Below are 26,054 nucleotides of genomic sequence, written 5' to 3' on the forward strand. Positions count from 1 at the left end.
TTTATAAAGCGAGAGTTAAACTAAAAACTATTTCAATTAGAAATTTTTTGTAAAATATATCAATTTTATAAAAACTTAAGAAATATGCACGCGTTATTATAGTGAACCTAAACAAAAGAGGTAAATTGTATATTTACCTTAAAATATTTATTCATATTCGATCGATATTATAAATAATATATTAGAATGAAGTTTCTTTATACATGTGTTTTTATGAATAAAAATTTCTAAATTAATCTCAAGTAAAATATTTTATGTAAAAATTTCCAACTCTTTAAAATAATTTTTTTCAATTACTCCAAGCTTAGCCAATGCGTAGTACTAATAACATAATTACCCCTAACAATTCTTGATAACTAATTGGTCATCGTCATTAAGATCTATAGAATGTAGAAGAAGAAGATAGTTAAAGTTGATAAAGGTAATTTAAATTACCCATACATAGTCTGACAAAATTACAAGCTTCAAAGATCTTAAATCACATTTAAAATAGCATTTAATCATCGTCAACTGCTCTGGAATCGCACAAATAGATCTGCAGAAAATAAAAAATAGCATTTATTAATTTTTAATTTTAATAACTTACCATCTAATAAAAAAATTTTTATATTTTACATATAAATTATCGTTATTGCAAACGTAATTTTTTTTGTTAATTAGTAAAGAAGATAATCCGTTTGTGAAAAAGTGAGTATATAAATTATTAAATTGCAGGGAGAAAATTAATGCAGAATGTCATGCATTGGTCACGATCAGTCGCGTGTCCTAGTCAACCCTGATGACAAGCATAGAATATTATACTCTATTCGCGTTGTCTGTATTTTATTTGTAGACCATTACAATTCAATGTTAGTGTAGAAGTAATGAATCGAATGGAGCTTCTGCAAGTAGAGGGGCCAGGTCAGTCAGTAGTCTACTTCAGTCGTTAAATATCGCCGCCAACGCATGTGGACGCATGAACAACCCCCGTTTACTATTATATAACTTCTTGCTAATACTTGTTACTTAGCTTTACCGCGTTAGTTCTCCGCCCGCGTGCCGGTTGGTTTATACTCCTTTAATTCAAAATACAACCAATTATTACCGTAACTAAACTCTATATTCAATTACTTCAGTTGATATATAATATATAAAATAGTCTTTACATCTTTACCAATTCGTTTATCTACATCATCGAAATCGATTTGTTATTTTTAATCACTATCAATTAATAAAGAAGTTACAAAGTGAGTTTAAAAATAAAATTATACTTAAATATTGATAGGTCATTCTTTTTTTCGTTTTAATTGTCAACGTCAAAAAAAATAATCTCGCAATTTTTATCATCCAGTTCAAGGTATTCAAGGCATTGTTGACATTAATAATAATTCTTTTATTTGTTTTCTTCTGTATTGCTCAACTTAACATCTCATTTAAGATATTGTCATTCAGCGCGACCATGGCTGTCACCATTCATCATCCTCAGTGATTATTACCTAAAACAAAAAAAATTATCAATCAGTGAATAAAGTTGAAGGCAAACATCGGTGAAAAATTAATAGTGATGGTATAGAAAAAAATCATCAATCTTGCTGAGCGTAATAGCGAAAAAAGTAACAATAAAGCGTAACAGAGTATACCGATAGTGATAATAACATTAAAGTCAGTGGTGCCAAGGCCGTGGAAAACGATTTCCCTCGTGGTTATACATATCGATTTCAGTATTAATAATCTAATCGAGGAAACAAAACCGCAGACAATTATTATTATTGTTATAAACGTAACTACGTATTTTTTTACTCTGCTTTTAAATACCATTGATCGATTGCGATGAATACCCGGGACGAGGACGAGGACTTGGACGATGAGAACGACGTAGTGAGTAGGGAGGACAACGTCCTACAAATGCAGCTCGTAGTGGCAAAAAAAGCTCTCCTACCACTTCCTCCTCCACTTAGTGATCTTGCCGGGTGCAGTCCGAGTTACCTCACATGCAAGTCACCGGCAGCGACTTTCACGTTTCCGGATACTCCTAATCTGATGGCTGACAGCATCACGCACCAAGACGAAACTCTGGTATGACATTAAATTTAGCTGTCACTTTACGATTTTTTTATTTTCTTTAATAAACAAATTTGTTCCGAAAATTATTTATGAAAAATTGTATTTTTGATTTTTTTAAATTTCTACATGACAATTTTTAAAGAAAATTTTTTTTTTTCATAATTTAATTTTTACAAAAATTATCAAATATCTGCTAAATTAATTTTCATAACTCGGATTGTTTTTTTTTTTTTTTTTATAATAATAAAGTTAGCCGACATTTTTGATTTTTTTATTTTGCTTAATTTATTAAATTATAACTAAAAAATATTTTTAAAAATTGCACTTATAGTTTTTGAGGTTTTTAACAAATGAAAAATTTTTTTCATTTTTTTTTTTTACTATTATTATTATTTATTTATTATTAATTATAATATTGAAATTAGCAGTCACTTCATTATTTTTTAATTTTTTTTAACAAACAAATTTGTCCTAAAAAGTTATTTATAAAAAATTGCATTTTTTATTTTTTTAAATTTCTACATGAAAATTAAAAAAAAAAAATTTTTTTTGCCATAATTTATTTATTACAAAAATGATTAAAATGATCAAATATCTGCTAAATTAATTTTCATAACTCAGGTTTTTTTTTATTATTTATTTATTATTAATTATGACATTGAAGTTAGCAGTCACTTGATTATTTTTTAATTTTTTTTAACAAATAAATTTGTTCCAAAAAATTATTTATAAAAAATTGAAGTTTTTATTTTTTCTAATTTCTACATGTCAATTTTTTTACCATAATTTACTTGTTAGAAAAATTATCAAATGTCTGCTAAATTAATTTTCATTATTAATTTGATTATTTTAAATTTGCTAATTAATTAAATTTTAATTATTTTTAGGATAATCACAGCCGCAGACCAAGTAACAGCTCGTTGACGGCACAATTAGGTGGACCAAGTCCGTCTAAATCCCAGCTGAGTGATCTTGTTCGTTCGATCGGCACCCCGGAAGTTTCTTTAGTCGGTACCCCAGCAAACTCACCGGTATTTCGAAGACAATCTTCAATAAGTGAAAGTATCATCAAGCATTTGAGGAATATCGCGATGTCGGGAGACAGTGCAGTTATTACAGATGAAGGTGATGGAGAGAAGTGCGCTTTCAGAGGCCGGAATATGTTTTACAGATCCGGGAAAAATGATGACAGTAGGATTAATGTTGATATCAGAGATAGTACGAGTCCGAAGAATAAAAAAGCCTCTGCTGCTTCTGTCTATCCGAGGTCTTCTGATCTTACTGTTCGTGATGCTTTTGGTGAGATTTTAATTAATTTTTATTTACAAGCATAATTGGTATTGATTTTTAATTATTTTTAAAATGGCGAGAAATTTTTTGCAAAAAGATAGCAATCAAATAAATTTTTTTTTTAATAATAATCGATGAAAATTAAATTAGCCGACATTGAAAAATTTTTGGAATTTTTTTTATTGAAAAAATGATTATAAAAAATTAAAAAAAAATTTCATCTGTTAAAAACTTGAAAAACTACAAGTGCAATTTTTTAAAAATATTTTTTAGTTCTAATTCAAAAAATTAAAGAATCAATTACGTCGGCTAACTTTAATATTATTAATAATCGAGCATAAATTTTTCTCCGGTACTATTTTTTAATGTTGTTATAAAAATAAATGGTCTTTATTTTTATTTAGTAATAGTAAAATTTTTTATCTCATTGTCTATATTTATATGAAGAATACACACATCATTAATATTCTTTTGTATCTGTATATCATTATTGTGACATCGTTTTTGCACATAATGTACAGTAATGGATAACTGTCACGCGATCTTTTACTTTATTACTTCTATTTCTTCCCTAAACTATATTTTTTACATTTTGTTCACCTATATTTTTTTTTTTCTTTTTATTTATAAACTGATCAATCAATTTCAATTTAATCGCTGCTATTATAATAGAAGATCATTTAATATTATCTACTAATATATTATTTATAATAATCGATCGATTAGAACTTCCGCTGATCTATGAATGAATTATACAATAATAAGTCTCTATAAATGTCAGTGTGCCAGAAATAATGCTGAGTTCAATAAAAGTTTAGTCAACATTGTGAACTTGAATAGAGGCGTGGTGGATGATGAGGATGTTAATAAAAGGAAATTAACTTTTCGAATAACAAAAAAGTTAATATTGTTATTATTATTTATTATATTATTAGTTGTGTTGACGTCAATTGATCCAAAAGTTTTCTTAATTAATTTTTATTGAAATGTATTGACAATGTGTGTAAAAAACATTTTTTTTCTAAAAATCAAAACAGAGAAAATTCAAAAAATTGAATTTTTATTAAAATTTAAATGATACTTCAGGACCAAAATTGACTCCAGCAATGTCTGAAGTTAATTCATTAGCTGTGACGCCGACCCTTGGGGATGGTCCATTTGATGACGAGCAAGCTGCTAAAAACATGAATCAACAAAACGGAGCTGCTGGAGGTTCTCATGACATTGAACCTGATCCTGAAACACTTTTTTTTCGGTAAGTTGTCTTCTTAACTAATTAAATTAGTAAATTAGTTAATTAAATTTTAGTAAACTTTTTTTTTTATCATTTATATTTTTTTATTTGTAAAAAAAATAATCTATCCTGTAACTTTAACAATAATAGTCGTTTTTGAATTTTTTTTTATTGAAAAAATTCAAAAAAAATTTTATTTATTAAAAACTTGAAAAACTACAAGTGCAATTTTTTAAAAATATTTATTAGTTTTAATTTACAAAATTAAAAAATTCAAAGAATCAATCCAAACCGCATAATAATAATACTTTAATAATACGCATAATAACTTTAATACTAATCATCGTCAAAAAATTGCCCTCGAGTAATTCTTTTTAATTAAAATTTTGTGACACTAGACAATTTTTTAATTTTTCTTGAAAAATAAATTAGAAATTTATTTTTAAAAAATTGCATTTGTAAATTTTTCTTGTAAAAATTTATTTACAAAATTCTAAAAATTATTAGATCTCTTTCAATATCAGTATCATAAAATTTTCTCTTACAAAAAAAATGAAACTAAAAATAGAAATTGTATTTGATTAGTCTGCAAGAAAATTATCAGACACATTTATATAAAATAGTTATTAATTTCATGTCATCAAATAATTTAACGTTCGTTCACCCTAATAGCGTTTCTTTTTATAGTCACTATGCTATAATTATAATTATTGATAACACGCGCTTGAATTAATGAAATTAAATCTTTTCAAGTACCTTCAAGTAAACAAAAAAAACTTAGCTATTTAACTTAAATTAACTTAATATAAGTTACTTTAATAACAATCGATTCTACTATGTTAATAATTATAACATTATTGCGTTTATATACGACATGACAATGTAGAGTAATAGACGTAGATAAAGTTCTCCATTCTCAACGAATAAGAACAAGGACACTATAATAAAGGTAGTCTAAAAAAAACAGGCATACGCTGCAAGTAGTCTTTAAACTATTAATCGTAATATGATTATTGACTTTACACATATGTCACAACGATTTAAGTAGTCTATATCACTGTTAAAGCCTACATATGGATATATTTGATTTTATATATATATATATATATATATTAGAGTGGCCCAAAAAAACTGACTATTTTTTTTTTGAGTCTCGAGTGAAAAAATGTTAGTTTTTGATGTTTTAAGAGCCCTCACCAAAGGACAGCTTAAAAAAAATTTTTTAAGAGGTCACTCCAAATTTTTTAAAATTTCAAAAATCGTCAATAATCGAAGTTTTTTTTTTTTAATTTTTTTTCTCGTTACGGTATAATTTTTTAGACCAAAAAAAAATAAGTTTCTGAAAGTTTCAGTTCAAAATTTAAATTTTGAAAGGTCGCTCATAATTTTTTTTTTTTCTTTAATTAGTCATATCGTCGACTTTAACTGTTGGGAGTGGTACGTTGGGGTCTTTTTGGTTTGTAAAAATCTTAAACTACGCGGCAAGGTCAAATCTCAACCAAGCTGGTTTCTAAGACCAGCTTGGGATTCGAATCCACGCTTGGAAGTTTATTAAATAAAATTATTAAATTAAAAAAAATTATTTTTTCTGTATTGTGCTTGATTTTTAGTTCATCTCGTGATGTATTTTTATCGATTATGGTACTGAATAAAAAAAAAAAATGCATGGAATTTTAATTCGAATTGTAAAAGGTCGCTCGAAAAAATCTAAACTAATGCACTAATAAATTGAAAAAAATTATGAGCAACCTTTCAAAATTTAAATTTTGAACTGAAATTTTCAGAAACTTATTTTTTTTTAGTCTATAAAATTATATCGTAACGAGAAAAAAAATTAAAAAAAAAAAAAGTTCGATTTTTGACGATTTTTGAAATTTTAAAAAATTTCGAGTGACCTCTTAAAAATTTTTCTTGAGCTGTCCTTTGGTGAGGGCTCTTAAAACATCAAAAACTAACATTTTTTCACTCGAGACTCAAAAAAAAAAATAGTCGGTTTTTTTGGGCCACCCTAATATATAGATTTTTTATTAACAGTGACGTAAATCTGCAAACTTATTCCATTACATATACACTTTTGTCTACAGGGATGGTAGGAGGCGTATTGACATGGTATTAGTTTATCAAGAAGAAACCGAAGGTGTGATTACAGAAATAGAAGCAAGGAAGCGAGAACAACGACGTGTTTTCCAAGAAAATTTACTCAAAGAAGGCTTACAGATGGAATTGGAACCAAAAGAGAATTCATTTGACGGAAAAACATTTTTCCTAAAACTTCACATTCCCTGGAAAATAAAAATTCAGTACGCTGAAGTCATGAATCTTAAACTTATTACCAAAAGATTGATTACTATTTCAGTAAAGGCATGGGTAATTTAATTACATCAATTTTTAAGTAGTATTTTAGTATTAATTTAAAGATTAATTGTTCTTATTATATTATTTTTATTTAAAGGGCGATGACGGTATAAAAAGCAAAAAAAAATTTTGGGAGAAGCTAAATATGGGAAGCTGTTTGAATTTATTGAAAAAAATTCATTCGTGGGACACTAAATTATATCCAGAAGAGCCAAGCTTTTATGCTGGTCAAGACGCCGATGGTCATGAAGAAAGGTATGAAAAATAATCAATCATTTTTTTTTCCATTTTTTCCGTCCACTCGATAAACTTGTCAGTACGCTCCAAGTGTTTTTATATTGACCTTTACGCCCTCTCAATATATACATATATTTATACAACTATAGAAAATTGAATTTTACCCGATCAATTTACCTCGGATTATTAAATCATAACTCTAGATAATACTAACGAGCTCCTTTGTATGCCACAATAATTACGTCTTATTTTTAACTTTACCTGAAATATATCATTATTTTTTTTTTTTTATTTTAACTTAAATTAATAAATTTCTTTTTAATAAAAGATTTCTAGTGAAAGATCGAGAGTCATCATACACGCCAGCTCAGAGATCGTTGATCGTGATGCAAATTCTATCACGGACGCGGTACGATGATGTACACGAAAAAGCAGGGATAAAAAGGATTATTGCTGATGGAACTTATCTCGACTGCTTCAGTTTACATGAAGGACCTTACGATCGCCCTGGGCCTGATGGTGTACCTCTAGATCGTCATCTTCTCTATCTCATCTGGGCTAGACCCTCTCAATGGTAAAATATATGGGGTGTATTAAATTGCACTCTCTATAACGCGAAACTTTTCCCATTATTTATTATTTTCTTCACTTTTTAATATTATTTTTTTTTTTATTATTGCCTTCAGATTAAAAATTTTTTTTTGCATCAGTTGAAAACAAAATTCTTTTTTAATTAAAAATTAAATAAGTGTTGTAAGACACGTAGTTTTAGATTTAAAATTCTTTTTATAAAAGTTACGAACAACAAGACTTCTTCAAAAGATAATTATTAAATATTTAGGATTTATCTATAATTTATTTTGACGTATAAAAAAAAGATAGTTAGCAAACTATTGAAGCAAGTAATCAATATAATACATTTTTTACCAACGTGCCAAGAAATATCAAATAAGTTCAAGGCACACGGTTGAATTAATCACGATACTATTATAGTTTGGTAAACTTTTTCAAATGTCAAAAAAAAAAGGATGATTTTCATATGAATAATATAAAAAAATTTTATAAAAAGGTATAAGAAGCAACCTTTGTGGCTGATTCGACGATATTTTGGCGAAAAAGTAGCGTTGTACTTTGCCTGGTTGGGTTTTTACACACGTGCTCTCTACCCACCGGCAATCGTTGGATTGCTTTGTTTTATTTATGGACTTGGGAGTATGGGTGGACCTGACAATGTACCTAGTCATGAAATCTGTGATCCCAATATAGCTGGGAATATAACATTATGCCCGTTATGTGATAAAGCTTGTTCATTCCGGGCATTAGGTGATTCCTGTAAATTTTCAAGACTTTCATATCTGTTCGATAATCCTTCTACTGTTTTCTTCGCAATATTTATGTCGTTTTGGGGTAATAACTTATTAAATAATATAGTTTTGAAGATATTAAAAAATTTTATTACTAATTGCATTATAACTTTACTTTTTACAGCAACAAGTTTTCTTGAGTTTTGGAAACGTCGGCAAGCAGTTATTGTTTGGGAATGGGACCTCCAAAATGCAGACGGTGATGAAGATCCAAGACCTGAATTCGAAACTACTGTTAAAACATTCAGGATAAATCCAGTTACGCGAGAACGTGAACCTTATATGCCTCTTTGGTCACGAGTCTGGAGAAATATGGTCACTGGATCGCTTGTATTTTTTATGGTAATAAATCAACATATTTATTTATTTATTAATTAAGCCATTTATGAAAAAATTACTTTATAATTAATAAAATAATACATAATTACAGATTTGCGTAGTTCTTGGTGCTGTTCTCGGAACAATTATTTACCGAGTATCATTAATTGCAGTATTTTACGGCGGCGGTGGATCATTTATCAGAAGACATGTCAAAATTTTCACATCGACAAGTGCTGCTCTTCTTAACTTGATAATAATTATGCTTTTAACGCGAGTGTATCAACGATTAGCCAAATGGATGGTTAATATGGAGAATCCAAGAACTCAAACTGAATATGAAGACAGTTTTACTTTTAAGATATTTATTTTTGAATTTGTTAACTTTTATTCATCACTTATTTACATTGCTTTTTTTAAGGTACTAAATTTTTTATTAATAATCAATCGATAAGAAATTTTTTTTGTTGAGTAACTTTTTAAAGACATATATTTTAATTTATCAATAGGGAAGATTTTACGCTCACCCTGGTGATACAGATGCACGTTCTTCGGAGTTTTACCGCATTAAAACCGATGTGTGTGATCCAGCTGGTTGTCTTTCTGAACTATGTATACAATTGGCGATTATAATGGTCGGAAAACAATTATTCAATAATTTCCAAGAAATATTAACACCTAAACTAGTGAATTGGTGGCGTAAAAGAACTCACCGCGCTAGAACAAAAGATCATGATAGACATTATACTTCTTGGGAACAAGATTATCAGCTTCAGGATCCTGGTAAACTAGCACTGTTTGATGAATATCTCGAGATGAGTAAGTTATTAATATCAATATAAAAATAAAAGGTAATTATGCAGAAGTGGGGCTCCACCTATTTTTGATAAAATTGAAATAAAATAAAAAATCGAAAAATTGATCTTTAGAAATTTTTTTTTTTTTTACAAATTTTTCTTCTTCACAGCGGATTTATGATAAAAATGATAAAAAGTATGAAAATTTAATATTTTGGTGATTTTTTTTTATATAAAAGTTCAAAAATTTTCAAATTATGATATTCTGAATTTTTTTTTTCTAATTCATTCTATTTTTATCGCTCTTTAAGAAAAAAAATATTTTAATCACCGGAAAAAATAACATCGTCACAATTTCATTAAAAAACACCTAAAATCGTAAATTTTTTAACTTTCAAATGAAAAAAAACATTAAAATAGTTTATTTTCATACTTTTTATTATTTTTATCATAAGTCCACCGCGAAGAAGAACAATTTGAAAAAAAAAAATCAATTTTTCGATTTTTTACTCTCAAAAATAGGTGAAGCCCAACTTCTGCATAATTAACAAATAAAAATAAAAATATCAGTATGGTAAAATATTTAATAAAAATCCAATTATTTTTCAACAGTTATTCAATATGGCTTTGTAACACTTTTCGTTGCGGCTTTTCCTTTGGCACCATTATTTGCTTTACTAAATAATATTGGTGAAATAAGATTAGATGCTTACAAAATGGTTAAAGAAGCTCGAAGACCACTAGCTGAAAGAGTTGAAGATATAGGGGCTTGGTATGGAATTCTCAAAGGATTAACATACGCAGCAGTTGTCTCAAATGCATTCGTTATTGCTTACACTTCAGACTTTATTCCAAGATGTGTTTATGCATTTGTTTATTCACCGACAAATGATCTTGTTGGTTACATTGATAGCTCATTATCTGAGTTTAATACGTCTGATTACCGTGAAGACATGATTAGTCCTTCAGAAACACCGACACCCGCAACATGTCAGTACCGGGGTTACAGAAATGGTCCAGATCATAAGGCAGATCCATATGGCCTTAGTCCGCAATATTGGCACGTATTTGCAGCACGACTGGCATTCGTTGTTGTCTTCGAGCATTTTGTGAGTATAAATATTAATATACACTCCTAAATAATCTATATTATTAAGAGAATAAGAAAAATTTTGTGTCCAGGATAGTCATATGATAAAATAGGTTTTTTTTAGTTAAATTTAGTGTCATTGCAAAGGTCTTGACTTGAATTTGTGCCTTTTCAAGGTTTCATATCATTCTCACCGATAATCAATTTTTTATGATAAGTATTTAGGCTGCATTCGAAAATTCTCTGTCTTTAGATACATAATTAAGAAATGACCTTGTATCTCGTGAACTATTGACATTTTTAAAGATATAAGCTCATCCCGATGTTACACTCATCAAGACCTATCATTTGAGTACCCACATCAATTTTTCATATATTCATATATATTATATATATGTATATATGAAAAATATATCAAAATGCATGTGGGTACTCAAATGAAAACTATTGATGAGTGTAACATCGGGATGAGCTTATATCTTTAAAAATATCATAAGTTGACAAAATACCATATAATTTCTTAATTATTGACATTTTTAAAGATATAAGCTCATCCCGATATTACTCTCATCAAGACCTTTCATTTGAGTAGCCACATCATTTTTTTATATATTTATATATATTATATATATGTATATATGAAAAATATATCAAAAATGCATGTGGGTACTCAAATGAAAGCTCTTAATGAGTGTAACATCGGGATAAGCTTATATCTTTAAAAACGTCAAAAGTTAAGAAAGTACAGTGAAATTTAACAAAAGTCATTATTTAATGAAGCAAAATTTTATTTATTTGTAGTTCACAAGTTACGGCAGTCACATAGTGACTGCAAGGTTTCTAGTAAATTATTAATGAAATTTTCATTTTACAGGTGTTTTCATTGACGGGTATCATGAGCTACATTATACCAGAGACCCCAAGCGCTATTACTACTCAGTTGTCCCGTGAAAGATTGCTGGCCCAAGAAGCTAAATATGAAAAAGGTGTTAAAGGCAAAGAAGAAGAAGATGATTTGATAAATGTACTGAGAGACGCAGGAGCAGTTGGCCGGCATGGTGGTGTTAAGTACGGCAGTTGGACCCGAAGGTTCAGTAAGCTCAGTGATAATTTAGATGCTCATATAAATGAACCTAATTTTAATAACAATAATGATAGTAACAATAAGCACAAGAGAATGAGTGAAGCTTCAAGTACTTGGGAGATGTCATAATTTATAATAAAGATAATTTTTTTTGACTAAATAATTGACTTTCCGCATGACGAAGAGTGTATTTATTAAACTTAACTTTTCTTCTCTCTTTTTCTGTGCTGCCAAAGTTATTATTATTACTTTTAATTGTTTTTATATTTGAAGACTGTAATGCAAGAGATTACGAATTTAATACTAGTCATAGCAATTGATTATAAATATTGGGGTGCCTTGTGGAAAAATATTCCCTTTCTTCACTAAATTCAATCATCCTTATGAGTATGTATATTGTATAGTAAGGAAGTTGCTTCCTAATTGTATTTAATTTAATCTAAATATTTAATATTTATTCATTTATTAACATAAACTGCGTGTATAAATTGTAAATTGTGTAATAGGTTTTAAAAAAATTAAGTTTATGTTTAAAATAATTTTATGGAAATAAGAAAAAAAATATATTTTAAATGTTATTGCTTATACATATATACAGAAATCTTAAATGAAAATTTAGTTTGTTCTATATATTATATCTGATATATATTTTTTTTATTACACTTATGTACTGAGATTGTTGTTCTATACAACAAAATCAGATGACTGAAGCCTGGGTACACGACAGATTAGAATTTTAATAATTTATTTTATATAAAATAATGCATTTATCTAGACAATCACCTATATTTAATGTTGATAATTATCATTAATTGTTATTGTAAGATAATTGTTGTTGGATGAATATATCTTTAAAATTAGATGTAAATATGACTTTTAATAATTAGAAGTGGAGTTTTGTGTATAATGTATTAATAAAAAATTCTTAAAATAATTATTGCACTTTATTATTTTATAATTAATTAATTTTGATGATAATTAATACAGCAGACATCCGATAAATTTTTTTACTTTTATGAAATTTAAATAATTGTGCTAATATATAAAATTTCTTATTTGTTTTTTGGATAGTTTTTTTTTCATTAGCGGCAAAAAAAGTGTTAACTTACGTTAAATGTCACTCTGAAAGCGGTCAAAAATTTACTACGGTTTTTGAAGATTGGATGAAATTAATTCTATGCTTGAAATTAATTCAAACTTAACAGTAAAGGTAGTAAAAGATTTAATTAACAATCAAGAAGAAATTTAATTCATTGATGATTTTTAATCATCAGACTTTTGAAAAATTAAAGCAAATTTGTAAAAAAATCCTTATAGACAATGAATTAGTAAAAAACACATGATAAATTTTTATATTTTTAAACAACCAAATTCCTCAATTAATTCTGTCGTTCATGAAAAAAGTAACCGAGCTCTATGTCCGCGGACAAAATATCCTCGGATAAAATATCCTTAAGACAAAAAATCCACTGGATAAAATATCCATGGATAAAAAATCCGTGGACAAAATATTCTTAAGTTCAATAATATTTTTAATTTTATAATAATATTTTTAATATTAAAAATGTGTTAAATTGATCCTAAATTATTTATTAAAAATCTGTTAATGTCGAAAAAACACACCCCAAAACCCATATTAAAAGGACGCACACGATTATCTGCGTTTTTGTTGATCCAATATCGAATAAACACACACAAAAATCATGTTAAAAGGGCGCAACACGATTACCCGCGTTTGAGTTGGTCTAAAAATTTATTCGTATTTGATTTGTCAATTTTTGTATATTTTGTCCCAAGGATATTTTGTCTGAGGATATCTTGTCCGGGATATTTTGTCCGCGGATATAGAGTCATAGAACCATTAAAAAATGACCTGATAGTGGAAGCTGCTGATAAAATCTAATATATAATTATAATTATTTAAAAGAAACTAAAAAAAGATCCCAAAATAAATAAAAGGGAAAATAAATGATAATTTAAGAGAATTCAATATTTCATTTATTTTTTATTCTATTATTTATCGAGATCGAATGTTTCAATTCTAGTATTTATTATTTATATTATGTTATGTAAAGAACACTTGGATTCACCGATATATCTTTTTTTTATACACATACGATTTTATTTTATAGTACTTGTTCGCGAAATCTAAATGACACTAATTACAAGAGTAATGTCACATAATTATTTATTTATATTATTTATTTATCTTTGTTCACTCGCTCTTATCAATTTAACTCGACAATTTTAATTTTATTCTTACAATGGTTAATAAAGACATATTTATATTTACATAATAATTCCATGTCACTCAAGACTATTGTAATTGCATACATTTATCAATAATATTACACTAGTAATTATTTTATTTTTTTTTACAAGGATTGAAGCGGCGATCCAGAAGTGTACTCGTGTAAGTTAAAATAACTTCGGAAAAAAAGATACAATTAATAATCTAATCGACAGAGTATATTAACTTACACGGAGACTTTTCTGAACAAGCCCAAGATTAATTGGGAATAATTTTACATATCTAAATTAATGTGTATGTGTACTATGTGTTGTGTTTACGCTTTTACAAAAAATATCTAAAAATATATTGTACAAGTTATAACAGTCTGTGTGGTTTTTTTTTTAAAAATAAACCTTCTTCGTTTAAAATGAAAAGTTTCTCGTACTTCGGGATTCAAAACATTGTACATTTATAAAATTATATATTTACATATAATTTTATCATTATTGTTATTTATTTTTATTATTACTTTAGTTAACTGATAATCTTATTTGTTTTCTCACAAGATCGTATCAATCACAGGGAATGTTAAAAAATATCTCATAAACCATTATCAAACTTGGTCATTCGAGTCGATGTACAATTTTCAAATTTATTGTGGAAAACTCTCTTTGTGCGCACGCATTCATTTATACAATATAATTAACTGACTAAATTTTTAACTAAAAAATTTTTTTTATATAACAATATTATTATTTAACTCTAACAGTTTTTTAAAAAATTTACTATTGCCCAAAAATAATGCTAATAAATAACAAAAAACTTGAGGCTTCAATACCTAGTTTTACATAATCAGTTTCACTTAACTGATATTAATATTATTTATTAACTATTAATAATAATAATAGTAAATTGCCTTTTTATTTATTTAATTTAAAAGGCAAATAAAATTATATGATTCCACCTGATTAAATATAAATATATCAGTAATATAATTTTCTACATTTGTATTATTGATAATTTTAAGGTACATTGTTATTTATTTTACTTAAAATAATTCAGTTAAAATAACATTGTTTAATTAACTTGATAAAAAAATAAAACAAGGTTTACATTTGAGATAACACTGACAATTAGTGAGCAATTTAACTAGGTCCTGGTGGGGTGTTGAAGTTAAACATGGTCGGCGGGCGTCCTGGCAGAGGTCTAGGTGGTAACCTAGGTGTCACCGAACCGTTTGGCTGAGTAGGCGGAAGTGTCGTGGGACTTGGACCATTGAAAGACATGTACCGCCTCGGGTGTGTCGCATTCGGTGATGTTCCTTCAAGGGTTGAATTACGTCGGGCCAGAAGTGCCGAGGTGCAAGGGTTTAGTGTGCATGGCAGTCGAGGTGGAAGAGTCGCTGGTAGTAAGTCTTTTCGCGGTGGAAGCGGCGGCGGCGGAGATGTTCCTTCCCGAGGTGGTAAAATTGGCGCATTAGGTGCTTGTCGTGCCTGTAAATTATTACATCTAAGTATTTTTGTCGACTTTCAACAGCTTATATTATTAAATAATTTGATTTTTTTACCTGCTGCGGAGACTCGCTGATGGAGCTTTCGCGTCTTCGATGGGACCGAGGTGGCAATGGCGGTGGAGGCTGGCTTAAGGGCATATTACTTGGCGAGGGTGGTGTAGGTAAAACAGCACCAGGGCTACCACTAGACGATGGAAGACCAGCAAGAGCACCCGTAATATTTATTGTTCCAGAATTGAAACCAAAATGCGTTGTCTGAGGTTGATGATGTGATGGAAGGTGTCCAGGTGATCCTAATTGAGGACTGTTACCTGGAGAACCCAGTGAAAGACCAGACATACTCAATGGCCCTGGAGATCCAGGAGGTGGGCCTGTACCTTCAATAGAAGTAATGAAAATTTCATTTAAAATCTGTTTTAAATAACATGAAATATTTTACCATATAATATACTGTTCATTTATTACCATATATATGATACTGTTCATTTATTAATTTTTTCTAGGCATCGCCAAATAAATTTATTATTTTTATTTTTGTTTAATTTTCGAGCCAAAATTTCAGAATTTAAAATTTATAATTTATATAGATATAGATAGATAGATATATTATTTATTTGACCGTGAGATCATAATCCCTTGTAGCCATACGTAAGAACAAATAAATTTTTACATTGGTTCAGTGCATAATATTAATATCAGTATAAATATAAAATATAAATTTAAGTTACATTAAATTAATTTAATCAGCTCCAGATCAGAAATAACTATATAGTTTCTTAACTAATCGATTCTTGACTACGAAAATAGTTAAATACAGCGTTACGAAATTCATTAAAAGTATCAAGATTTGTAAGATTTGGTGGTAATGTATTCCAAACACGTATTGCTGATACGATGTATGACTTATCGTAAAAAGCAAGATGGCTAGTTGGAAGCCTTAAATAATCTTGTCGTACATCTCCTCTACGCAACATCGGTTGCAGAAAAATTAATTCATTGCGGAATAATTGACATTGATCTAAATTAATAGTTTTGTACAGTATATATTATAATTTAAGAAATATATTAATTTTTGTATAATACCGATTGGCGTTCAAATGAATAAATAAATAAATAAATAAAATACATATATAACCAATCACCACTAGTCTCTTGAAAAGTGCAATTTTATTTTGTCTTGTAATAATTACTCTCAGAGACATTTTTCTACACGGAAAGAACAAGATGACACTGGATATCATCCCAGATAATACTTAGTGATATCTGTAATGAAAAAAATTTCAGATAGTAGCTAAAAAAAATCCAGATTATACCGTGTGATATCTGGATTATACTCATTGTAATCTGGATTATACTAGCTACTATCCGAAATGTTTTTTCACTCAGTATAATCTGAGATGATATCCAGTGTCATCTTTCCGTGTATAATGTTAATAATCTAAACTTATGAAATAAATTAAATTGATTTAATTTAAATTTAATTCTGATTAAATTTTAACGAAGTGTTAATGCTTTTTTTTAAATTTTTATTTTCTTTTTTCACTTAACTAAATTTAATTGATGTAAACTTAACGTATAAAGCCGATTGGCGTTTGAATAAATAAATAAATAATGTAATGTAAAGATGTATGTGGTTATATTAAATATATTTTACTAAATTATAATGATAATACTTACTACCAAGTAATATAGGCGCAAAAACACTGTGATCACTACTGTGAGTCATGTTTTGTGAATTATGTGGTGGAGTTTCTGGTAACTCTGGCGCCGGTTCTGGTGTTGGATCATGTAATCTAACACTAGAAGCCATTGCTTGAAGTGGAGCTGGTAATTTACCGCTCATACTTCGAGCTTTTATTCCTGGTGATTTAAGATTTAAATCTGGCCATTTTCTGGGAGCTCTAAGTGGCTGTCGAGTTCCTCTTGGCTCTAACTCGACACTTTTATTGTACAAATAATGATCGATATCCGCTAGTGGCATATCTGCATCAAATGGCGATAAATTCTCAATAAAATGCCTTATCCTTGGTTCAACGGACAGACAATAAGGTTGGTTTTGGTATTGCTGAATTTCACCCGTTATTTCAGCAACTTTTCGTCGCTTACTAAAATTTATAAGTTTAGGATTGCCGGGAAGATAGTCAGGGTTTCCATCCTTAATATGAATAATGTTTGTCAGGTAAATACCTAAAAATTATAATTTTTATTTTATTACTATTTAGTTTTTAAAAAATAAATTAAATTAAATTACCGAAAAATGGTACACAAGGTGGATTGATGGAGCGTAATTTCTCTTGATATTTTTTAAAATGGTCATTGCCTAAATCTCGGGCTTCCTCTAATGCTTTTAATAATCTTGCAGGTACTTGCTACAGTAATAAATGAAAAAAAATTTTTTTTTAAAATTAATATAAATTTATTGTTTATTAAATTTAGTTTAATAATAAATAAATTTTATTTTTACCTGAAACGTACAATGTAATCTAAACAATGCAGCCGATGCCATAGCACTGACAATTGCCAATACGCCATTAAAATTATTGAGATCTTGCAGTACAATCATTATTTCAATTACCCGCGATACGACAGCAACTCTTTCTTCAAGATTTTCTGTTTCTAATATCGTTTTTTCAAGCCATCTTGTAAACTATTGTTAAAAAATATTATTAAAAATTTTTATTATTTTTTGATTATTCATTAAAAAAAAAAATTGAATCTTACATTTGTCGTGTGCTTCATTAATTTTAGCAAATTAGGTGACGTTACTTCTTTATTGTCTTTCGTCCATTCTGATCCAACTATTTCTGAGGGTTTTACGTTTCTGTACAACTCAAACTCAAACAGAGTTAACTGTCTTGCTAATTCAATGGGATGTAACTGAGAAAAAAAAATAGCATGGATAAAATTAAATTAATTTTTAAATAAAATTTACTAAAAGAAATTTGAGAAAGTCCATAATAAATAATTTGTTACATATATATGACATTAAAGTTAGTAGTTATTTGACCATTTTTTAATTTTATGTAACAATCAAATTTGTTCTGAAAAATTATTTATAAAAAATTGCATTTTTAATTTTTTAAATTTTCTATATGTCAGAATTTTTTTTGCAGTGATTTATTTCTTAAAAAAATTCTAAGAATTATCAAATATCTGCTACTCTAATTTTCATTAGGCATATAAATATATAATAATAATAATAATAAGTAATTTACCGTAAGGATTCCTCTTTCTTCCCATTCTTCTTCAGGAACTTTTAAATGCCACTCAATAGCTGGTGGAGATTTTTCAAAACTAAAAGTAATGGGTCTGTGTTCAAAAGGTTCACATTTTCTCTGAACAATTTTAATCACCGAGTCAACCCATTTTTTCATCGATTTACCATTAACTTGTTCTAAAAAATTTTGCAATTTTTCTAATAATTCTTTATCATGTTCAAAATCATAAAAATGATGATCAACCTATCGGTAACAACAAAATATTAATTAATATAAATTTAAGATATAAATAAATAGCTTAAAAAAATAATAAATTATAAATTATCATACCCAATGCCTTAAAACATTAAGCACTCGAAATTGAACCGGCTGACAAAATTCTTTTCGATATCTTTTCCAATCCTCCCTTGCAGTGGCTTTGCAGCCACTTGGTTTTTCTTCCTCTCCGTAAACTTTTGAAGGATCTGGTATATCAAAACGGAAGATCAGTAGATCAAGTAGTTCATGTGATTGACAAAAACTCCTGCAACAAAATAAAAATTTTTATTATCAGAGTCGTAATCTATATTATTAAGAGAACGAGAAAAATTTTGTGTCCAGGATAGTCATATGATAAAATCGGTTTTTTTTTAAATGAAATTTAGTGTCATTGCAAAGGTCTTAATTTGAATTTGTACCTTTTCCAGGTTTCATATCATTCTAACCGATAATCAATTTATTTTGATAAGTGTTTAGGGTGCATTCGAAAATTCTCTATCTCTAGATACATAATTAAAAAATTATCTTGTATCTTGTGAAATATTGACATTTTTAAAGATATAAGCTCACCCCGACATTATAATCATCGAGACCTTTCATTTGAGTACCCACATCAATTTTTCATATATTTATATATATTATATATATGTATATATGAAAAATATATCAAAATGCATGTGGGTACTCAAATGAAAGCTCTTGATGAGTGTAACATCGGGATAAGCTTATATATTTAAAAACGTCAATAGTTAAGAAAGTACAGTGCAATTTAACAAAAGTCATTATTTAATAAAACAAAATGACAATAATCTTTACCTATATGTAGTAAGGAATGTTCGTACGAATGCTGGATCAGCGTAAATATGATACGTAAGCCGTTCAACAAGCTTATTAAGCGTAGCACCTTTGATTAATGGTACACCGCCGTTTTCTCTAGCCTCCAATACTATATTATCTGGACAGTCTTGTTCCGCAAATATATACAAATGCGGTGGTGGCAGCCTCAGTGGATGCTTCCTTTCTTCGTCTAATAAAATACTATCTAACGTCCTCTCCAACATACTTTTAGTATTCAACATAACAAGATCAGCCATCCAGCTGTTTTTGTCCTCCACAGATTTAGCAACAAGAATAACATTCGGGTGATCCCTTGGCGCGATTTCGAATGCATTTTTAAATTCTATTCAAATTCAAGTGCATAGAAATCAATTTATAAAATTCCGTATGTCTATATTTAAAAAAAAAAAAAAAAATTATACTCACCCTCAGTGTCTTCTCGATCAATAATGTCAACTTTTCTAATAAAAAACCGCTCTTTTAAACGAAGTTCACCCTGATGATTGGGATGCCCACCACCAACTCCAACAGCCGCAACAGTAACACTAACACGTTTACCACCACTGGGTTTACATAAAACTAACAAACCATCAAATAACAATGCCCTCCTTTCAGTTAATCTACGTCCATTACTAGCAACTTTACGTAACATGTCCTCACGAATAAATTCATTACAACACTGGCCAATGTCACGTTGGTCCCAACCATCAACAGTTTTTTGGAGCTCACTTGTTTTTTCTAACGCAGCGTGCCGTCTTGCCCGACTTTGCATTCGCAAACCGGTGTCTTTTTTTGGAAGACTTGCTACTGACTGCAAAAGCTTCATCTGAAGTGGCCTCAAGAGACCTTGAACTTGCTCCAGGGTCTCACTGTCTTCTGTACTTGGTGTGCGTTTTTGTAATACCTAAACCAACAAGTAGTTAATGAACATTTAATTTTTTAATGTCTTAATAATAAATAACTGTATTTTATTTTAATAAAAAATTAAATTTAAAATTAGCGATATTAATTAATTACCTTAATATAGTCAAAATATAAAAAACAATGCCATACTGGTTGCATTAATAATTTTGGCAAATAATATTTAACAGCTTCTTTAAAACCATGACCAGCAGCTCTCAAGGCTGCATTAGCTTCAGGCCTTGACAATAACCTCGTTAAAACTTCACGACTATCTGGACTATTCATAGCTTCAGCATATCTAAAACAACAAATATCCATTTTCAATTATTAAATAAAAGTTACAAGGGCAGTCAATAATAATAGTTTCAATAATAATAAATATAAATTTATTGAATAAAAATATATATACGTACTTTATATAGACGTCAAACTCTTCAGCTTCAGCAAGCTCTTCAAAACATGACCCTACTGTAGGCGTTTGTTTTTCTTCTGTAATTTCCATTATATCCTCGAGGCTTCCTAATAGTGTCACTGTTACCTCGTAAATGTCCATAATGTTACTGAAGAGTTTTTCTAGTTCACCTTTATCCGGTGCAAGCTTTGCGATTTCTTCTCGAAATACCTGTAAATAAATAGCAAAAATTTTTTATTTTTTATTGTTCTCATTTTAAGAAAAAAATTTTTTTTTTTCCCCGGATTTATTAAACTGCTTCTAGTTCATCGAAAAAATATTTATTAAGGGGTTTGGTGGGTTTCAAAGGTTCAAAAGAAGGGTATTATATATAAATCTCGTTATTGGACGAAGGAAAAAAAAAAATTAAAATTTGAATTTTTGCCTGAACAAAAAAACACATTTTTTGGTCAAATTTTCACCATGTATTTGCTCGGAAAAATTAGTTGTAAAAAAAATCCTTTGTCCAATAACGAGATTTATCTATGTACTAACGAAATATGTTTGGTTCTTTGATTTTAGATGAACCAATAATGAGTTATGCTGTCCACGGCAAGAGCATTTTTTTTTTGAGAAGTCAAGGGAGATGAGGTACCAACGGTTGAGTTTTCGGAATTTTTAAATAAAAATTTCACAAAATACTGTTTAAATATGTAACTTTGATCTGCTGAATTGTTTAAATAAAATATATGATTGTATATACTAAAAAAAAAAAAAAAAAATAGTAAAAATACCACAACGTTTCGTCGGTTTCCCGACTTCCTCAGGTGCTCAATTATTAAACATCAATTGTTAAAATCATGTTATAAGAATCAAAACAGGCTAACAACCTGAACTTATTCCCATAATATCCAAATTTATTTATCCATGTTCTAATTAATAAATATTCAATTAATAAATAATAAAACAAATATTAAATATCAATTATTAATTCAAACTTTGTCAAAACTACAAAAATACCCTTTTTTTGAACCTCTGAAACCCACTTAACCCCTTAAACTGCTTCGAGTTCATCGAAAAAAATCTCAACCTCAGGCATAATCATATACTGAAAACAACGAAGTCAAATAAAAACTATGTCATCAAAAGTCCAAAAAACAGAATATCAGCTCTCATTAATAGATATCACACTGAAATACATTTTTTCGATGGTTCCTATAAAACATTCTTAGCTAAATTAAAAGAAATCTTGTAATTCCAAAATGCTGCGATTTTTTCTTCTTTGTAGATGAGTCTAGTTTCTTTTATTATTCTATTTATATTAAATTCTCTCAAAAATTTTTTTTTTGTATTACCAATATGTACAAAACCGATTGGCGTTTATATAAATAAATAAATAAATTTAATAAAAGTCACCTTAATAATCATATGTAAATCTCTTAAATAATGTCGTTCATCGTGAATGAGATCTCGAACGGATTCTTCATAAGTTTGAGAAACCACAGCACCTAGACTGCTCTGTAGGCCTTCCGTACAGTCATCTTGATAGAACATATCCATCAACACCTATTTAGTCATAAAAAATATATGTATAAATCAATTTTAAAATCAATTACACATTTAACAATTATACAAACAACACTGATAATTTAATCACAATTGTATTGATTCTTAATTTAGCAAATTAAATGCTACGAGCTATGATTGTTATGATATAATGAAAGATGTTAATGTTATTGTTTTTTCACTTGGTAAATTTAATAGCTGTGATAAGCAATGAGTTATGAGACATTTGAAATAATTTAAATAAAAAAATATGATGATAAAGAATTATGATATAATTAGTATAGATGATTGAAGTTATAATTAAATTCTATATAGAATTAATTACGATATTATTTTATAAAATTTAAAATGACTTCTAAACGTTCGTGAGTACATACCACCTGTAAGTGCACGAACGACGAACGAACATGGTTGGTGTTGGTTAAATGTTAGTGGAAAGCATGTAATCAAGCAGAGAAAATATGCAGCCACAATTAACATGTGACTAATCTAACGAAACCAATTCAACAAATGTTTCTTTCATTTAATATTTTTTTAATTTTTAGAGAAATTCAATTATTATTTTAAGTTATCTCAAGGTGAGATAGTATTTTTTAATAATTTTATTAAATATTATGTTAAAAAGCTATAAATGCTAATAAGTATTTCATTTTTATGTAATCTGTCCAATAATAATTTTCATCAATGTTTTTATTAAGTAATTTTAAATTGTGATATTATTTTTGAACAGAATACAGCATAATTATAAAAATGACTTGCTAGACTGAATATCCAAGACAAATAATAATAAATAAAAATTAATAATAAAATTTAAAACTTTTTTTTATGAAATATTTAATAATAGTAATTTAATATCTTAAAAAAATTTTGAACTATTTATTTGGAGTTTTATTTTGTAATGTTGTAAATATTATTTTTTTTTATTAGTCATGCTAGCTTAAATATTATATTTCACAAATATTATGATCATAAATACTCAGTCTTGAATATTTAGTTATGTCACCATAAAAAATATAGCACGTAAATGTAATCCAAGCGTTAAAAATTGATAATTTATAGACTAGTAATAAAATTGTCAATTACCATATCTGCGTACATCGCCACTCTTATGTCCTCGCATGATATTTCAACGTGATGTATATTTTTAACATAATTTCCAGCTAACTAAAATTAAATAGAAAATAAAAATTTTAATAATTAACTCACACTAATATCCAGGTAATAATTAATGTATTGAATATTTGCCTTTAATATATCAGCTGAAATATACTCGAGTACTCCAACCACAAAGAGACTAACTTGAGAATCGATTTTGTGCTGCAACACTTCCTAAAAACAAAAAAAAATAATAGAGTAACAATAACAATAACAGTAATAAATAATGAGGAAATAAAAGTAAGGTGAAATACTTTTTGTAACAATTGATGGATTTTATCAACAGGCAAGACTAAAGGCGATTTTTTTTTCCCTTTTTCTAATGCATCTCGTGCATCACGAAGTGCCCATCTGTCAATTGGAGTGGGAAAAGTTTTTCTAACTCTCTCTTCAATATCCTGAGGTGTATGAGGAGGTGGATGACCGCACAACATTCCCAGCATCCTGAGGATCAAACTCTCTACGTAATCCAGTGCATCTTGTCTAGCCTCCAAACTGGGATGTACTTGCTCCAAAACCTAAACAGATAAAAATTAATTATAGTAAAAATATCAATTAAATTTTAATTAAAATATAAGCAGTAGGGTGATTCAGAAAAAATTTGAATTTTTTTTTTTTAATCCTTACCCTCTTAATGTTAATTAAATGGAAAACTAAAATAAAAATAGCGACCCCTTAGAGTTAAGCTATAGGGCTCATTTTTGGTGAGGATTTTTTTTATATCAAATAGAAACATTTGAGAGGGTAAGAGTTTAAAAATTTTTTCTGAATCACCCTAATAAGCAGTATCAACAAACCTTTCTAAGAGAATTGACAAATACTCCTTTCCACTTGGCAGCATTTTCCTCTTTCTCAAAGTCATAGCCTGACGACTCACTAGCAACAGATGCCGGTGTTGAAAACATATCACCGGGTGTTTATGATCACTAATTTAACATTTATTAAAAAAACTCAAAATCACAACAATTTAATATACGTACTATCCACAGATTCATTAGTACTACAACTCGTGATAATTTTATCCTTAATACCATTGCTATGAAGTAGTAACATTACTTTTATACTAAATTCACCCAACAATTTTTTATCAATATTATATTTTATATATAAGTATAAATATATATATTTCTTTCTTTCACGTGCCTTCTTTTCAATATCAACAAATCAATATATGTTAGTATTTTTAAACTTTAATCAAGACAAAGAAAATATACTCTCCATCTAATCATTATCACACCACTTTTATCATTAAATCTAATAACACTTTTTTCACAGTAATTTATTTAATTAACAATTATTTAAAATAATTATATAAAATTGAAAATTATTTTTGGCTTATTTCTCCACGAGGATTATCTGAATTTAATATTATCCTTGATAACAATCATTTTTACATATATTATATATATGTAATATACATGTACTCACATACATTTATATTTTTGTCTTACACACAAAGCAATAATCTGCAGATATAATTTAAATTTATAGAATATATATCTATAAATCGACAATAATATAATTAATTAATAATAATTATAATAACAAATATCTTATTATTTATCAAGCAACATTTATATTTTTTAGATATATATCTGTAGCATTTGGTTTGTTGACTCAATAATTAATTCATCGACACAATTGTCTTTCACCAGAACTAGTACCAGCCTCAGTACTTGTACTTGATAAATAAAATCTATAACAACACTTGTCTGGAATGTTAATGTCCATACGTAAAGTGACTCCGAAAATTAATAATTAATAATAATAATTCGTTGTATCTGGTGATGATTATTATTGTTTTTAGTTAGATTAAAATTTTCACCAATCATGATTATCAAATCAAGGGCTGTAATTTAACGATTACAATGATAAATGCACATCACAGCAGCACAAACAAGCATCAACACAGAATATCACTAGTAGCAGCTAGCAGCAGCCACCAGATATTACATACGGTGTTAAATAGTCGTGAACATTAACAGTGGTGGAGCATAGTGAGCACAGTAACAGCGGAGCAGCAGCATCGCCACCATTGCAGTGCAGAGACAGCTCAGAGTAGATCATCAGTGAGATGTATATATACCTATATGTACAATAATAATATATGAATGTATGTGTAGTTAAACACAACACACGATCGTCACCAATCGCGTCATCACCAGTCT

General features: G+C 28.2%; 2 protein-coding genes and 1 long non-coding RNA gene across 5 annotated transcripts; 1 reads left to right on the forward strand and 2 right to left on the reverse strand.

The window, feature by feature from the left end:
* Window positions 1-255: 255 nt before the first annotated feature.
* On the reverse strand, window positions 256-1,846 carry LOC123261570. Its single transcript, XR_006508688.1, has 3 exons — window positions 1,795-1,846; window positions 616-1,475; window positions 256-535 (listed from the first exon to the last, which is right to left on the reverse strand). It is a non-coding gene; the product is annotated as an uncharacterized LOC123261570 (long non-coding RNA).
* On the forward strand, window positions 1,250-12,317 carry LOC123261564 (anoctamin-4). 2 transcript variants are annotated; one of them, XM_044723222.1, is made up of 13 exons: window positions 1,250-1,336; window positions 1,418-2,055; window positions 2,931-3,342; window positions 4,420-4,588; window positions 6,652-6,934; window positions 7,020-7,177; window positions 7,488-7,733; window positions 8,229-8,566; window positions 8,648-8,865; window positions 8,954-9,262; window positions 9,351-9,660; window positions 10,251-10,747; window positions 11,603-12,317. In XM_044723222.1, the coding sequence occupies exons 2-13, from the start codon at window positions 1,810-1,812 to the stop codon at window positions 11,939-11,941; spliced, it is 3,525 nt and encodes a 1,174-aa protein (XP_044579157.1). In that variant the 5' UTR covers window positions 1,250-1,336; window positions 1,418-1,809; the 3' UTR covers window positions 11,942-12,317. The 2 variants fall into 2 exon arrangements, with proteins under 2 accessions (XP_044579157.1, XP_044579158.1); XM_044723223.1 differs by lacking the exon at window positions 1,250-1,336 and having other exon boundaries at window positions 1,501-2,055; window positions 6,652-6,928.
* Window positions 12,318-15,054: 2,737 nt separating this feature from the next.
* On the reverse strand, window positions 15,055-25,349 carry LOC123261563 (protein son of sevenless). 2 transcript variants are annotated; one of them, XM_044723220.1, is made up of 17 exons: window positions 24,684-25,349; window positions 24,141-24,404; window positions 23,977-24,060; window positions 23,815-23,895; window positions 22,582-22,731; window positions 21,188-21,396; window positions 20,889-21,072; window positions 20,298-20,775; window positions 19,851-20,214; window positions 19,107-19,299; window positions 18,774-19,019; window positions 18,280-18,435; window positions 18,023-18,205; window positions 17,810-17,927; window positions 17,236-17,745; window positions 15,613-15,938; window positions 15,055-15,538 (listed from the first exon to the last, which is right to left on the reverse strand). In XM_044723220.1, the coding sequence occupies exons 1-17, from the start codon at window positions 24,789-24,791 to the stop codon at window positions 15,191-15,193; spliced, it is 4,002 nt and encodes a 1,333-aa protein (XP_044579155.1). In that variant the 5' UTR covers window positions 24,792-25,349; the 3' UTR covers window positions 15,055-15,190. The 2 variants fall into 2 exon arrangements, with proteins under 2 accessions (XP_044579155.1, XP_044579156.1); XM_044723221.1 differs by having other exon boundaries at window positions 15,056-15,538; window positions 15,613-15,935; window positions 24,684-25,346.
* Window positions 25,350-26,054: the final 705 nt, after the last annotated feature.

This window comes from Cotesia glomerata, linkage group LG3, assembly GCF_020080835.1.
Source record: "Cotesia glomerata isolate CgM1 linkage group LG3, MPM_Cglom_v2.3, whole genome shotgun sequence".
NCBI lineage: Eukaryota > Metazoa > Arthropoda > Insecta > Hymenoptera > Braconidae > Cotesia > Cotesia glomerata.

What these genes read in the sequence shown, in the direction of transcription:
- LOC123261563 (XM_044723220.1), bottom strand. Translation starts at nt 24,791, where the DNA reads ATGTTTTCAACACCGGCATCTGTTGCTAGTGAGTCGTCAGGCTATGAC. An exon ending in TTGTCAATTCTCTTAGAAAG is followed by an intron (nt 24,405 to 24,683) that starts GTTTGTTGATAC and finishes TTATCTGTTTAG; the next exon opens with GTTTTGGAGCAAGTACATCC. An exon ending in GAGTTTGACGTCTATATAAA is followed by an intron (nt 21,073 to 21,187) that starts GTACGTATATAT and finishes TTGTTGTTTTAG; the next exon opens with ATATGCTGAAGCTATGAATA.
- LOC123261564 (XM_044723222.1), top strand. Translation starts at nt 1,810, where the DNA reads ATGAATACCCGGGACGAGGACGAGGACTTGGACGATGAGAACGACGTA. An exon ending in GATCGCTTGTATTTTTTATG is followed by an intron (nt 8,866 to 8,953) that starts GTAATAAATCAA and finishes ACATAATTACAG; the next exon opens with ATTTGCGTAGTTCTTGGTGC. An exon ending in TGATGAATATCTCGAGATGA is followed by an intron (nt 9,661 to 10,250) that starts GTAAGTTATTAA and finishes ATTTTTCAACAG; the next exon opens with TTATTCAATATGGCTTTGTA.